At 42.3% G+C, this 16,558-nt stretch overlaps 1 protein-coding gene and 1 non-coding gene across 10 annotated transcripts in view; both read right to left on the reverse strand.

Annotated features, from left to right (window-relative positions):
* Positions 1-16,558, reverse strand: part of BMPR1B (bone morphogenetic protein receptor type 1B) — a 338,903-nt gene that overhangs the window by 20,973 nt on the left and 301,372 nt on the right. For all 9 annotated transcript variants that reach the window (XM_061582991.1, XM_061582986.1, XM_061582990.1 and 6 more), the window contains 6 exons: positions 14,359-14,461; positions 12,264-12,366; positions 8,208-8,304; positions 5,364-5,502; positions 2,979-3,171; positions 1,251-1,548 (listed from right to left, as the gene is read on the reverse strand). In XM_061582991.1, the coding sequence (XP_061438975.1) occupies positions 1,251-1,548; positions 2,979-3,171; positions 5,364-5,502; positions 8,208-8,304; positions 12,264-12,366; positions 14,359-14,461 (933 nt within the window). The remainder of the gene's footprint in view (positions 1-1,250; positions 1,549-2,978; positions 3,172-5,363; positions 5,503-8,207; positions 8,305-12,263; positions 12,367-14,358; positions 14,462-16,558) is intronic.
* Positions 6,802-6,870, reverse strand: TRNAI-UAU (transfer RNA isoleucine (anticodon UAU)). The gene has a single exon. It is a non-coding gene; the product is annotated as a tRNA-Ile (tRNA).

Below are 16,558 nucleotides of genomic sequence, written 5' to 3' on the forward strand. Positions count from 1 at the left end.
ACCTGGAGATGTCGGGCATGGAACCTGGGACCTTCTGCATGCAAAGCATGTGCTCTACCAATTTGCTATGGTCCCTGAGCCAACAAGTTGCCCTCCATATGTCCTGGACTCTAAATTCCATTAGTCCCAACTAGCATGGCCAATGCTACCCCTGTTAGTAAATGTGCAGTCCAAAACTGTCAAACCCCTACTTCCTGAAAATGTATAGTATTTAAATTACATCCCCTCAAAAGTGGCAAAAGAGAGCTCCAGAGGACACAAATGAATACTGGGAAGCAGGGCTGGTACCAGGGGTGACTGGGCGCTGAGTCACCAGCCTGCCCCAGGCTCACAGTGTCCGCCTGTATACAGCACCTACCTCCGCCACTGTGGTGAATGCTGTGCACGCGTGCCTGCCATCAACCAAGATGGTGAGGAGAGCTTCCCTAAGGGGCTGATGCCTCTGCAGCTATCTTGATTGATGGCAGGCATGCACACACAGCGCACACAGCACTCACCGCAATGGGAGAGACAGGAGGGGCACCTGTGTGGTTGTATGGGGGGTCTAGGAGCTTCCTCTCTGCAATCCGCGGCAGGTTTGGGAGCTGATGCTGCCATGGATCACGGAACAGGAGCGTTACCCTCCCACTCTAAGGAGGGGCCCCTTGGGGCCCCTCTGGGCTGCAGGGGATCTTGTCCAGGGCCCAGCCTGGCCACCATCTGGAGTAGGCTCTGCTATGTAGGTGGATGGATATTTTCAGGCCAGTGTAGACATTACAGTTTAGACAAAACTGAATTCTTGCAGTTGATCTGCCTTTACATTCAAATCTAACAGTAGTTGATCCTAAGTCCCCAGCTCAATTTTCACTCATCAACTCTCAGATTTGTATTTTTACCCTCATTCCTTCACAATAAGGAGATTGCCTAAGTTTATTCTATTCATACCCCACCCTACTCTATCAAGTCAAGGTGGCTTACAGCAATCTCATCAATATCTGTCTTTAGAGCTCACATTACAGGATACATGGTAGAAGACATTCAGACTAATGATAATAAGATTCTGAATGATAACTAATGATTCTGAATAAGCATCTCAGTGAATACATGAAAAGGTCCTCAGCTTGGGTTGTATAAACTTTGTCCCCTTCTTGGCCAGTCTAGCAGAGATATAATTCCCAATTCCTTTTCTGTTGCAATAATCTATTGTTTCCTTTTCTATGGCAACATGTTCACAAACCTGGTTTCACTGAGAAGTCCAATATTTTGCTCACCTAATAAATTTAACTGCCAAACCCAGGTCTGCTATACAGCAAGTTCCATTTTTTTTCACCAGAATGTTTTTACTTTTGAGGTCCCGGTGGGCAATTGCTGGTTTGCCTTGAGTGCTGAAAATTTCAGTGTGCAAATGGCACAACCCACTGACAGAGGAATATGCCAACTTTAGCATGGCTTTCGTATCCAAGGTAGTAGATTTCAGGTAGTCATACAGGGATCCATTCTCATGGTAGTCCGTGATAAGATACAGCTGAGTCCAAGACCCTGTACCTTTAATGTCCGCAGCAATGAATCCTACAAGAAAAAATGAAGACAGGGCTGTTCAAGCATCACACGTGCTTTGAAAGAAGGTACAAAGTCAATTTCTTTTGCATTCCAAGGTGAAGATATTCATACAATTTACTTATAGCAAGTCTGATAAGTCCTCAGAACTGCTACAACTCCACATTCCTCTTCACATAACTGCCTCTGATGTTGTAGTGAACTGATAAGATCATGCTGATTGGGTACTTTCTGTGGCTGATCCAGAGTACCAAGCAAATCTTTACCCTGAGGGCATTAGTTATACTGCAAGGTCCCTCTTGTGGAATGCCGTCCCAGGGAGACATGCCTGGAGGCATCTTTATCTATTTTAGGTGCCAGGCAAAGACTTTCCTCTATACCCAAGGTTCTGGCACTTAATGTGTAGGGTATCAGCTATTGGTGGCCTCTTTTAGTGGGATGGGGCCTGTTAAGACCTGTCCTTTTTTATTGATGTGTTCTTAGATTTTTATTGGTTGTGTTTGTTTCAACTGGTTTTAATGTAAGTTGCCTTGGGTCATGTCTGTGAGGACAAGTGACTAACAAATATAATAAGCAATAATAAATAAATGCAAGGGACACTCCTGACAAAACCTGACCACACTCCTCAAGGCACATGAATTCAAACTGAAAGGCAGGGTCTGAAATCCACATCCAATTTTGAGAATCTGAACAAGGATTCAAAGTTCATTCCTATGTTTATAATTCTCTCAGCCTTTCCTTGAAATTGTGGAAATTAAAATGCAGAATGAAACTCATTCGCCAGGACTGAAAATTCAGGTATTTTGGAGTTTGAAGTTCAAGGCAATATCCAATGCACTCAACCTATTCATGCAAACAAACTCCCCCTCCTCCCACTGCACATGCCCTCAAACTCTTTCCAGATCTGCTCTGGAGGCTTAGGGAAACTCCCAGAACAGACTTAGGGTGTGCATGTGAGGGGGAGTTCTGCTGCACAGGTGAAAATTCTTGCACTAACAAATGACTAAGCTGTACTTTGGATACAAGCCTGAGTTTTTATAATTCAAATTAATTTCAGCACTGGGACAAAATAAATGCACTATAAATTTTAATGGAATTAGCATGCACTTGTTAAAGACCACACATGTGGTCCTAAAATTTGGATACATTGATTCCTTTAGGAAGACATCTCAGCTCAGTTTTTTATGAAAAGTCTAAGCTGGAATTTGGAGGAGAATTGCTATGCAGGGTGTTTTTTCATCTTGGTTATGAAAGGGCTAGGCAGCAACCAGGACTAAGAAGAAACCAGGTTGTTGTCACAGAGACGAAGCCATTCCTATCCTTGACTTGTGGTACATTCTTTTAAAACTCCAGAATAATCTGTGCTTAGTTAAAAAATACAGAAATCAAATGTGAGACACCTTAAATTGCTGGGACTCTTGTTTTTAGTTAGTGCCACTCACCCAAAATGTTTTCATGCCTCATCAGAACTGTCTGATAGATTTCCGTCTCTCGGAACCAACTGGCTTCCTCCGTGGTGAAGAATACTTTGACAGCCACCTTTTCTCCTCGCCACTTCCCCATCCAGACCTCTCCATAGCGACCTTTACCAATCTGCTTCACCATCTGAATCTGCTTTGCTATAGTCCTTTGCACCTGTCAGTGACAAGACAATGGTGTTATAATAAAGAATACCTGCAGCAAACAGTTCTCATGGATAGAAAGCATCCCCGAGGACTAGAAGATGTCAGCAGAGGGAGCCCAGGGCCTGTCCATACACCTGTATAATCTGCAATGTAATTGCTTTGTGTCCTCATTAATTCACCGTCGTCCATATGATGTTGCAAGCTAGTACAGATTTTCACGTTAACAAATCCGCATTAGAAATAACCCCCAAAAAACAATAAGCTTTTCTGAACTGATAATCAGTTGCATTAATGTCCGTGGGCTCGGACGCAATGCCGCAGACTTTCCTGCAATAGGCTGTCCATGGGCGTTCCTCCGTCATATACCAAGCCCCGTCTCCTTCCTCCCACCCTCTGTCCACGCCTCCTCCTCCTTTCTTACAGTTCAGTCCTGCTTCTGGTAGTGAACTTGGGGTACTTCTCCCTTTTGCGTCTGTATCTTTTTTTAAAAAAATACTACTATTTTACGATCAAACGTAAAATCAAATGTTTAACTAATAATGAAAAAATGGAAATGGTCTGCCTTCAAGTTGATTCCGATTTATGGCAACCCTTTGAATAGGGTTTTCATGGTAAGCGGTATTCAGAGGGGGTTTACCATTGCCTTCCTCTGAGGCTGAGAGGCAGTGACTGGCCCAAGGTCACCCAGTGAGCTTCATGGCTGAGTGGCGATTCGAACCCTGGTCCCCCAGGTCCTAGTCCAACACCTTTAACACTACACCACACTGGCTCTTTCATTCCTCCCCACCCCCCCACTTAAAAGCTGTTTTGCGATGTTACACAAATTCATAGAAAACACAGAGTTTAAAGGAGAAGGTTTTTAACTGAGCTTCCTTGGGCTGATAGGGGGAAAGAGGGGGAGGAAAGGAGCAAGCTCTAGTACTTTAACATGGCATTGATCTTGCAGCCGATCCAGCAGCAGGCAAAGCCTCTCTTTTCCTGCCTCAGCACTGCCTCTCCTTTAACGTTTAGCTTGATGAAGTGTTATGGAGACCTTGAAAGCTTGTTCAATCTCTTGCCACAACTTGGTCCATTCAAATAAAAGCATTGCATGATTGCTGGATTCTGGATTTTTTTTTCTTATGGACCACCAGGACTACCCTTATTTTCCTGCATATTAAGGTAAGATGCCACCCTAGTCAGAAGCAGGATGCTTCTGAAAACCAGTTGCCGGAAGCCTCAGGAGGGAAGAGTGTTCTTGCACTCAGGTCCTGCTTGCGGGCTTCCCAGGCACCTGGTTGGCCACTGTGAGAACAGGATGCTGGACTAGATGGGCCACTGGCCTGATCCAGCAGGCTCTTCTTATGTTCTTATATAGTGATAAGTTTACTAATTAGTCAGTACATTAGCAGAAAATGAGTTGTTGTCCTTAACTCTGAAAATCAAGCACCTCTTAGACATTAACCAGAGCAGTGTTCATGCAGACATTGACATTACAAATTTTAAGCATAGCTCAGAGGTTTTAGATCCCTGTTGCTTGCAGTTCCTCAAATGTTTACTGAGGTACCTCTATGAGAAAAAGGCAGAAAAAATGTCCCAAAAGAACAATGTGCATCTGCTGGAGAGAATTAAAATTAGAGTTGGAATTTCTTAGATGAGATTTTTCTGAGAAAATATATGAGATGTTGCTTTTTCTTACCTCCACCCCTCCTCCTAGCATAAAAAGATCACTTTGCAACATTTTCTCTGACTATTCTTCACCATTTCTTATGGTGGCTGCCATTCTCTACCACCACCATCACCACCACATGCCCCAGAACAAAGTTGTTAAGGATGCAACAGAGATGCTGCTGTTTCCCCTTCTAGAGGCAATAAGAAAACACTCTTAGGAATAAAGAAAGTTGTGGTGCTTAGTTGTCCTAAGGATATAGTTACACTGGGTGATAAGATGGTTTATGTGCTACATTTTTCAAGAAATAAAGCAATCTTGCTGACAACAGCTTATGCTCAATCAACTTCTGTTCCAACATTTCTGAGTTCAAATGTGAATATCCTTTGTTTTTATGCTGTAGCTTGAGGTGGCTAACCTGTGGCCCTCCAGATGTTGTTGGACTACAACTCCCGTCTCATCCATGACCGCTGCCCATGCTGTAGACAGAATACCTGCTGTAGATAGCAGTAAAGCTCTGTGCTTATATTTATATCTTAGTACTCTTTTCTCACCAGAAGAGGGAGCCCAGAACCACTTCCTGAGCTCTGAGACTGTTCAATAAGGTCTTTCAAGGATTCTCCAGGTGGAATGTAAGTCTCGTCTTGTTCAAGCCCGATACTGTACCGGGGTCTGCTTTCTTGCCTTTTATACCTGCAGTTTTATATGAAAACAAACATGGGTGACTCCATCACTGGGTGGTCGCAGACATTACTATTTGAGTCTGTTTAATTCTCCATTAGTGTAGCACGTTAAAACTCTCTAAAGCTTTTATGTTTCTCGTTTATTTTCAGCAACCTCAGTAACAAAGTACTACTTTCATCTCTGTGAATTTGTGCTCAGTCCATTCCAATTAGATATACAGCAGCAAGGGATTTTTTAAACACACACACACTTTTTCTGTACTTCAATGCATACTGAAACTAAGGCCCCATCTGTCCTATACATTTAAAGCAGTATCATATCACTTTAAATACTCATGGCTTCCCCCAAAGAATCCTGGTTTGTTAAAGGTGCTGAGAGTTGTTAGGAGATCCCTATTTCCCTCATGGAGCTGTAATTCCTAGAGTGGCTTAACAATCAATTCCTCTTCCAGGGAACTCTGGGAATTGTAGTTCTTTGTGGGGGGGGAATAGGAGTCTCCTAACAACTCTCAGCACCCTTCACAAACTACACTTCCCAGGATTCTTATATCTGTATAGTGCAGATGGGTCCAAAAAGTGCTGGTTGGATGTTTTTCCCGATCCCAACCACCGCAGTCTGTCACTTTATAATATCTAATATCCACCACCCTAACCTGGTGCCTGGTACATGTTTTGTTCAGCTACTGTAGCATTCTCCAACCTTTTGCCCTCCAGATGTTTTGGACTACAGCTGCCATCAGCCCCAGCCAGCATGGTCATGTTGGCTGAGACTGATGGGAGTTGTAGTCCAAAACACCTGGAGGACATCAGGATGGGAAGGCTGAGCTAGTAAGATGGGACCCCAAAACTAGTATGTATGTACCTGTGGCAGACCAGCACCACCATAGCCAGCGTGGACTGGACTGGCAACGTGAATTCCTTTCAACACTGGGCTCTGGGGGTGCCAGAGCCAACACCATGCAAAGGGCATGGCTGCCGAGTGGAGAGTTGCCCTGGTGCAGAGCGCTGATGTTAGCAAGGACTTCTACCTAGTCAGTCACTGTGCACTTACAGAATACTGGCTGTGGCACCTCACACACCCCTCTACTGAAATCTCCTCCTTCCTTTATCACCAAACAGCAGCTGCTGGTGGTTTTGCCTAGTGAATTGTATCACCAGCCACTTCTGACCACAACCATTTTAGGAAGACAGAACCATAGGAAGCTGCCTTATAACGAGTCAGACCCTTGGTCCATCTAGCTCAGCACTGTCTATGCTGACTGGCAGTGGCTCTCCAGGATTTTCAGGCAGGAGTCTCTCACCGCCTACCTGGAGATGCCAGGGATTGAACTTGGGTCCTTCTACATATAAGGCAGATGCTCTCCCACTGAGCTACAGCCCTTCCCCATAGTTTAGTTTGTTTAAGACAGGAGTGGACAACCCTTTTTCTGGGCAACGATGAGCATATTTCCTTGGGGGGTAATCTGTTGGGAGCCGCACGTCAACTGTAAGCAGGGCTGAAGTGATTGGTGGGGATGGCCAGAGCCAAAAGTGAGTAGTATCATTCCCTTTTCTCTCTTTCTGCCATCTCCCCCCAAAAACACACACATGGATCTTCATAAGAAGATCCCTCCATGATCAGGCCAGTGGCCCATCTAGTCCAGCATCCTGTTTTCACAATGGTGACCAGATGCCTGTGGGAAGCCTGAAAGCAGGACTTGAGGGCAACAGCACTCTCTTGCAATTTCCAGAAACTGGTATTTAGAAACATACACCCCCATCTAGGGGGATACCAGGACAGGGATGGGTTCTTGTTGCCAGAAGTATTGAACCAGTCACTTGGAGAGGGCTTTCGTTTTGAAAATAGGAGACCCCTATTCGCCTCACAAAGCTACAATTCTCAGACTGGTTTATCAATCAATCTATTCCCAGAGAAACTCTGGGAACTGTAACTCTGTGAAGGGATTAGGAGTGTCCTAACAAAGCACCCTTAACAAACTACAGTTCCCAGAATCCTTTGGATGAAGCCATGGCTATGTAAAGTGATATGATGCCACTTTAAATGTATAACGCAGATGGGGCCATAATGAAGTTCAAAGAGAGATGGAAAATTAAACAATGGAGCACCCACAACTTTGGAAACAAAATTATATTCTTTATGAATGAAACTATGGGCGTGTTTTTTAAAAAAAGCACACTGTGTTTAACATACGGTAGGGGTTTGGAGCCTACTGCATATGGCCTATCAGATGATGATGATATTTACATACCACCTTTCCTCCATGCAGCTCAAGCTGGTGCACATACATGGTTCTCCCCCATCCAATTATATTCTCACAACAGCCCTATGAGGTAGGTTAGACTGAGAGACAGTGACTGGCCCAAGGTCACCGAGTAGGCTTCATGCTGCAGAGATTTGAACCCTGGTCTCCCGGGTCACAGTCCAATACTCCAACCACTACATCACATTATCCCTGCTTTACTTTAAAACACCAGTCCAGCTCAATTTTTCTTTTTTCATTACTTTCTAATGGAAACCTCAGGCTGTGCCAAAGAAGCTATGAAAACAAAGCTCTTTTTCCCCATGTAGTAATCTCAAAGTTACTAGAATACAAAACATTTTCTAAAAAAAAAAAATCCCAAACCAATAATTTTATCTGTACAGGTCATAAACTCAAAATAGGGATGGCAGAAAGAAACAGCCTCCAGAAAAATGTTGAGCTTTGTCATACTTACCTGAAGTAACAGAATATGATGATAAGCACTAGAAGTACACTACAGACAGTTACTGAAATGAGTAGGGCCTTGTGGTGTATACTTCCTTCTGCCAAACCTAAAATAAAACAAAAACACTTTTAGCAGGTTGACATTAACTGCATTTATCCAGCTTAAGCATTTATACCCTGTGTCTCCAAATGTCTGAGGTGGCTCGCAAGCCTGATTCAAATAATAAAAACAGAGCAATTAAAAAAAAAAGAAAAAGCTATCATCAACAGCAGAATCTCACAAGGGGATCTGCCTTGGCTTGGAATGGCTTGAAAATTGTCAGGAGTGTCCAGGGCAGTGGGGCAGGGATGTAGAGGGTGGGACAGGGGGGCAAGGTTGAGAGTGTGTGGGCACACTAGTTTTGCAGTGCAGCTCTGCACTGTCCTGGTAAATGGTAGTGAGGGCACTGTCTTTAGGCCAGCTACACACACACACACATATCCTGCCCCAGCATGTTGTCCGCTCCTGTGGAATTTTGTATGCCAAACACAGTCAGGTACATCAATTTCTGAAATTAGCCAGCATGCCTAATGTGGATAAGACACCGGGATATTTGGGGGAAGCAAACTTCTCTGCCACAATTGTGAATTTCTATATCTGCTAATATATCCAACATGCATCTGGTTACTTGGGATCAGAAGCTACTCTTTTGGCCTGACCATCTTCCACGATAAAGATGACCAGACCTTAAGCTGTGAGAACTCTACTCTTATTGATTTCTCCTGGAATAGGAGCTATTGCATTTCAGCTTTACCAGAACGATACGACAAGGAAGTTCCTAGGGGACTCTTAGCTTTCCGCTATACACTTTTTATTTCCAAGCTCCGGTTTCTTCTTCTATTTTGGCCGCCAAACAGCAACATCTCCTTCTAGCTTGCTTCTAATATATGAGAGACTGGCAAACAATGTATCTCCTGTTTGCTTCAGGTTCAATGTTTTAACCTAACATTACCTGCTACTAGCGCATTAGTGGCATAAACATTCAAGAGACTGCTGTTGCTTTTTGTAATCCCTTTTGTAAGGGGACACTGGCAACTGGGAAAACACAATAGCGCTGTATTCTCGCTAGACCAGCAGATTTGTACCTGAGCTATCACTCCAAGTAAGGGGGTCTGGAAACTGAGAATCCACCAGGGAGATCACTTGTCCCTATGAAGCAAGAGACTGCTACTGGGGACAAACTAGACAGAGAACAAACGCTCCATATCATTGTTAATCAGGCCTATATTTTCCTAGTCATTTCTCTCCAACACACATGACTTGTGATAGTTTTAAATATGTTGCAGCCTATCTGCAAAAAGATAAAAAGAGCTTGAAGATGAGAGAATAAAGGGCACACACCTGAGAACAGAGTGGTGTTTTTTTTTCTTTTAATGTACAATTGCCATTAATTCATTGGATTAATGATGCAAAATTAGGACTGGGGAGGAATGAAGGAGAATTGCCTCCAACATTTCTCACAAACCTTTGGTACATTTCTGTGCTATAATCACACCCAATGTGATGATATTTTGATGAGGAGTTTGTCTAGTTTTGTTTCAAGCTGAAGTTGGAATTCCAAAGGGATGGAAAAATTCCTGGCCAAGGTTGCAACCCACTTGGAAGTTTTCTTCTGCAAATCCCAGCAAAATTAATAGGAACTTCTCCTGTGTAATCCTCATTCATTTCCTGGTACATTATGACCCCTTTGTTTCACCTTCCCCTAGATTCACAGCATTCAAGCTTACCACAGCAGCAACCTGAGGCCTGGTGACTCTGGGTTGTAGTGCACATATCAAACTCCATCCTTTCCTCAATCATCACTAACCAGCTCATTCAATCACCAGCTATAGAGGCTGGGAGCCAGACATGGTGGCACCAACACTTCTGCTTATAAGGGCGTTAAATCAGTAAAGACGGATTTCTCCTCTCATCTTCCTGTAGTCTGCCTTTTCATTCGGTTTTCCAGTAATATTTTTTATTGTTTAAAATGGCAATGGTTATATTAGGATCTGATTATTTTTCCTGCTTTCTTAATAAGCAGACTGCCTGACCTGTACAAGGTCTTCTCATACTCATCAGGACGTTTTATTTTATTTGCCAGGCTGGGTGGAAGCTATTTGGAATTGCGAACAGCGATTGTAGCTGAACTATTGCTGGGTATTTGTCTTCCTTCCTGAAAACTAAAACTTTCCTTGCCCCCCAGATGGGGTAGTTTTAGCTCCTTATTCTGAAATATCCAAGTCCACACAACTCCTTCATTCTTTCATGTTTCCGAAAGTGATCTTTCCCCTTTCTAGCACATTCTAGGCATAGAAAAGCATTTTCAGAGAACAATGTTCCCACTTTTGCTGGCATCACCCCTGTGCTTGGGTTAATTTGTAGTTCAGCCACCTCTGACCCATAGCTGGAGGGCCTCCTTAGACTCCAGCTTCCTGTGATATGTGACCCTGGTCACAAGACTCCTGAATCGGAAGAAAAGCTTATTCTATTTTTCACATGCCAACTGTAAGACAGTTGTGTTAAAGAACAATATTTGGAAAGGTAGTTTCCAAAATAAGGAAAGGGGTGACAATGAGATTTTCATTGTATCTTTTCAACTGCAGGCTCTTGGATAGTCGTCTGTCTTGAATTTATGTAGAATTGAGCCAAAACTACTAGCTGTTTCTCTTGTTAGCATCAGTGGCAGTGCTGAAAGTGACCTCTGTAGAGCAATTTTGCAAACTTTCCTTGATAAACTGAAAATTTATTAATTTAAGCTGCAATCCTAACAATGTCTACTCAGAAGTAATCCCACTGAATTCAATGGGGATTACTCCCAGTTAAGTGGGGTTAGGATTGCAGCCTTTTTCACATATATACAGCCAAATCAGATTAGCTATGACACATCATTTATTTATTTTATTTATTTATTATTTAATTTATATCGCACCTTTCCTCCCAGTAGGTGCCGAGGGCGGCACATCATTACATCACCCCATTTGCTGCATGATCCCTCATTGGGTAGATCCTGCATGTAACTGAGCCACCAGGGAGAAATAAGCTGCACTGGGCAGGGGGCAAAACCATGCCAATGCAGCAGCAAAAACCTTAAAAGAGCCCTCATGAATCTGACCAAAGGCTTATCTAGTCCAGATGCCTGTGGGAAACCAAGAAGCAGAACATGAGGTCTGTAGCAATCTCCTTTTGCTCTTAGCAACTGGTATTCAAAGGAATGCTGTCTCTCATGGAGGAGATAGGAAGATATTTTTTGACTTTTTTCCGCATTGCCCAACCAGATGCCTGTGGGAAACCCAAAAGCTGGACATGATAACTATAGCACTTTCCCAACTCTTGCTCTGCAACAACTGGAATTCAGAAGCATATCACATACAGCCATCCTGACTAGTAGCCACTGATAGCCTTATCTTCCATTGATTTAATCCCATTTTAAAGTCTTTCAAGTCAGCGCCATCACATCTTTAGGCAGCAGATTCTATAGTTTGATTAATGTGCTGTGTGAAGAAGTACATATTTTGTTCTGTCCTGAATCTCCAACCATTCATTTTATTAGATCTTTATTAGATAGCCCCAGGTTCTAGTATTATAAACAAGAGGGAGACAAACATCTCTCTATCAAGTAAACAAAAAGCACCAAACAGCATTTGTTTTGGGGGGGAAATCACAGTTCATGTGTTTTCAGGGGTAAATGTCAACCTCAAGAAAAAATAGTTTTCTATCAGAATTAGAAAATGTGTTATATTTAGATAAACTCAAATTCAAGCCTATTAACCAATCAGCTAACTGGATAAAATCAAGTACTAACATATCTCATGATCGTGCTTTTAGCGTATGTAATGGGAGGACATTTTTTTCTTGATTTTGTAGCATCAACAAACTGTTTATCTTTGAAAAAATCTTAGAAATGTTTTTGCTGAATAACAGCACACACAGAATGCTTACATTACAAATATTACCACTGGCATGGAAACACTTATTTGCAGTTTTTGGTTTTTTGAAAAAAGAGCAATATACAAATAGGAAATTAAGATCTGCCTCTTCTGTTACCTCCTTTTATCAGTGGTGGCAATGTAGGGTGAAGATCTTTGTTACAGTAATCCTGGTCTGTGCAGCATTCGATTAATCTTCTTGGCTGGGACAGTGGAGTGTCCTGCAATAGATAACAGTTATGAATAGCTTTGTCCACATCCAATATGCATTAGAAATGCTGAACACTTTCAAATGTGAAAAACCACGTGTGTGCTATACTTCAATGTGCATTTTAGAAATATGTGGACTAAATTCAAGGCACTTGTTTTTAACTAATATAAATCTAGACTTAGGATATAGTTTAAATAGATACAATTTTTACCATGGGTGGTATTTAATGCTAATCCTACTCAGAGTAGACCCACTGAAGTTAATGGGCACAGAAAACTTAGGTCCATTAATTTCAGTGGGTCTACTCTGAGTAGAGTTTGGCTGACTATAACCCCAAGTCTTTTTTGGATGGATGGCAAAGCTTAAATTTGGTATTTAGAGAAAGCAAATAGTGCTGTCCTTCTAGGGCAATACAGCTTCAGAATATAAGTGGGGAAAGTGCATTACTGAAAGCTTTTCCACTGAAACATCCTTGCACAAGGAAAGTTAGTATGTTAGGGACAACAGCTATAGCTTAATATACTTTCTGCTAGCTTTCTATGTGCATGGAAGTTTTTTAACAAAATGAAGAACTCCAATATATTACTTTTGAATCTGAAATGGTACAGTACTGTGTGCTTTTTCTGAACAAGTAAATTGCCTCTGAGCCAAATGTAGGAAAGGAATTTAGAAGAGGTGTGAGCAACATATGGTATAAAAGCTATATCCAGTCCTGCAAACTATTAACATCTAGAAAACTAATTTCTCCACTTTTTTTTAAGCATGCGGGCAAGTTGCCACAGGGTGGCAATATGGGACCACAATGGTAGGGACAAATGTCTTGGTAATCTGGGAATAGCATGTTGACCTCATGCTGACTATAGACTGACCTGGTACAAGGCAGCTGCCTATGTAATGGGGGTAGGAGGCTGGTAGTGGGAAGCTCCTGCACAAAAACCAGCAAGTGGGATAGGGAGGGAAGATGTAAAGAGTAGCTGAAAAGGGCTCACTACTGATCATATTTCACTTTTATTAAAACATTAAGGCTGCAGTCCTAAACATCTTACAAGAGAGTAATCATCACTGAACACAGTAGATGTACTTCTGAGTAAACATACATATGATTGTGCAGTAAATATTGGGCTGTAGTCAACTAAGTCCAACTCAGAGTTGACCCACTGAAATTAATGAACCTAAGTTAGTCATGTCTATTAACTTCAATGGGTCTACACTGAGTAGACCTAGCACTGAATGTACCTAAACTCTTGAGATGGGCATTGAAATAAGTAACATTGAAATAATTATGAACCCATTCTTAAAACAATGTCTTTATATGTGGGCCCCATTATTTGTGATGGAACCCTACTTCCAAGGAAGAGGGTGTGAAGTTGCAACCAGAGGAAAAGTTACAACCAGAGGATCACTGCTAGACTTTCTAATTTGTTAGTGTTCTTGTGATCTAATTTAACCTTTCCTCATGAGATGCATCACTTCTCAAACACAACAATTACACAGGGTTTTGCTTGTCTTTGTTGATGAGCCACTGGGAAGATTTACAAAGATATTGATAGCCTGACCTGCATTGTAGCAACAAACTAGCAAGTAACAAAGAGCCAGTGTGGTGTAGTGGTTAGGGTGTCAGACTAGGACTGGGACCAAGGATTGAATCCCCACTCGGCCATGAAGCTCACTGGGTGGCTTTGGGCCAGTCACACTCTCTCAACCCTATCTCACAGGGTTGTTGTGGGGATTAAATGAGGAAGGGGAGACCCATGTATGCCACCTTGAGCTCCTTGGAGAAAAGGTGGGATATAAATGCAATAAAATAAATAAAATAAAGTATATCTCTATTCCTAACTATATCTAAGCTAGGGATAGCCAATGAGGTGCCCTTGAGATGATGTTGGACCTCAACTCCCATAATCTCTGGGCACTGGCCAAGTTGGATGGGGGACCCCTGTTCTAGGCTGACTCTTAGCTAAAACAATCAAAAGACCAAATTTAGTTCAGAGCAAATTCTTACCCGACACTGGAAGTCAGAACCCTCTAACCCTATACAGCCCGTGGTGAAAGTCTGCCCTCCAGAGTCCTCATCTTCTACCATGGCAAAACAAAAGCCATCAGTACTGAATGGAGAGAGGAAAAAAGAGAAAATATTCATTTGACCAGAAATTCTCATCATTAGCTTTCTGTATCTTGTTTGTAATTCACAGATCATCCTACTTTGAAAATCACTCAATGAAAACCAACAAAAGCTTTATTAGATTTAATTGGCATGATACATGGTACATGCTATGTGGTTGAGCCATTATTTGTGGTCACCACTAACCCCTCCCCTTTTCCAAAACCTATGGCACACTTGGAGGACTTTTGGGATGAGTGTTCTGTATGGGTGCCACTGGCAGAGGCTCTTGTCTCACGGACAGCAAACAGCAAGCAAGACTATCTCTTTGCTCCAAAGCCCAGTTCAACATGAGATTAACTGATGAAATGCTATTTATAAGCCACTTTGAGCAACTACTTTGTTGAAAGGAACATTGCAGTATAAACTTTTAAATGAAAAATAAAAAATTAATAAGCTACACACATTCCTCCCATCTCTCCCACTATTGTGGGTGCTGTAATCCAACTCTGGCCAGTGTGGCACCACAGCTACCAAGTCCTTGTTGGTACACCATTACTGTATTTGCATATCACATTTAATCTCAGTTTAGTACAACATCAGCAAGCAAGCAAGAGTTGCAGCAAGCCTCAGGCCCATGTGCTCCCCTCTGCTCTCCTCCTCTCATGTGCCTAGGAGTAGTTCAGAAGCTTCCACTTTTGCTAAACTGTGGTTTGTCATGCTGTCTGGATCAACAAACAACATTAACTGTGGTTAGTTCAGACAAATCAGCTTAAAGCCACAGTTAATGAATCTGGCTAGTTTAACTAACCATAGTGAAGTAACTAAGCTGGACAGCCATCTGTCGGGAATGCTTTGATTTGGATTCCTGCATTAAGCAGGGGCTTGGACTTGATGGCCTTATAGGTCCCTTCCAACTCTACTATTCGATGATTCTAAGATGCTAAGATTAACCGCAGTCTGCATCTGGACAACATGTCAAGGTGAATCAAAAGAGCAAGCATCAAACTCCTCCATCTAGCTCAGGAAGGGGACGAGTCTGAGGCTCACTCTGGCTTGTTTCTGTTCATTAATGTGCTAAACTATGGTTTAGTGTGACATGTCAGGCAGTGAAAAAGCAGTTTTTAAATGTCAAGGTTTGGATCTGATTAGTTAAAGAGCAAACTGAGGAAGTATTTCCTCAGGGCTCAGCCAGCAGAGCCTATCACACAACACAACTGGACTGCAAACCCAGCCATCACACACTGTCTAGGGAAGAAGGTCGGGTTGCACACATTTCATCCAGTCCCTTCTCTTCTCCTATATGCATTTCCAACTATCCAGGTTGCAGAATGAGAGGAGGAATGACATGAGGGCCCCCTACATGTGCCAGAAAATCCGGGAGAATCAGTTTTCTTGTTGTACTGAATTTTGGAGGAAGCAGAAGCTTTCTGGAGCAGATACACTTCCTTTGGGAGCTCCTCATGGCTCTACTGCTCCTTATTTTTAGATGGACAAAGGCATCTTTATTCCAGCAAGACTTGCAGATAATGATGATGATTGGCATTTATTGCCAGCCCTTAACCCAGAGATTGCAGGGCAGGTTACAATAACCTTATAATAGTGTTAAAAACAATTTTAAACAACCAGACTCTCAAAATAGGGTGGTTCCTAAAAATATACGTCTCGGGTATCAAAGGCCAGGGTAAAGAGGTGCGTCTTCAGCATTCCCCTAAAGCTGTACAGTGAGGTTGTCAGTTGATCAAGTTGATAAACATGCTTTTTATGCTGCTATTGCTTTTTAGACCGATTATAATGTCCTTTAAGTATTGCTGCCCTTCTCATGTTTTATTATTGTTTTTATTCCTATTGTAAGCCATCTTGAATAGTTTATAGATAGTGTATATATTTAGAGAATAAATATTAATAAAATAAATACACATTAGCCTACTCCAAAAGTCACACATCAGAAACTTCACAGATAAGAGGGTATCTCTGTGTTCTGTGGAGCCTCATGAGAAGGCCAAGAGCACACGCACATGCACACGCACACACACACGGTAGTGGGATAACCAATAAAATAATTGTATGAGGTTTTTACATGTTGCATTCAACAAGTGTA

The sequence above is a fragment of the Rhineura floridana genome, chromosome 9 (genome assembly GCF_030035675.1).
Source record: "Rhineura floridana isolate rRhiFlo1 chromosome 9, rRhiFlo1.hap2, whole genome shotgun sequence".
NCBI classification, from domain to species: Eukaryota; Metazoa; Chordata; class Lepidosauria; order Squamata; family Rhineuridae; genus Rhineura; species Rhineura floridana.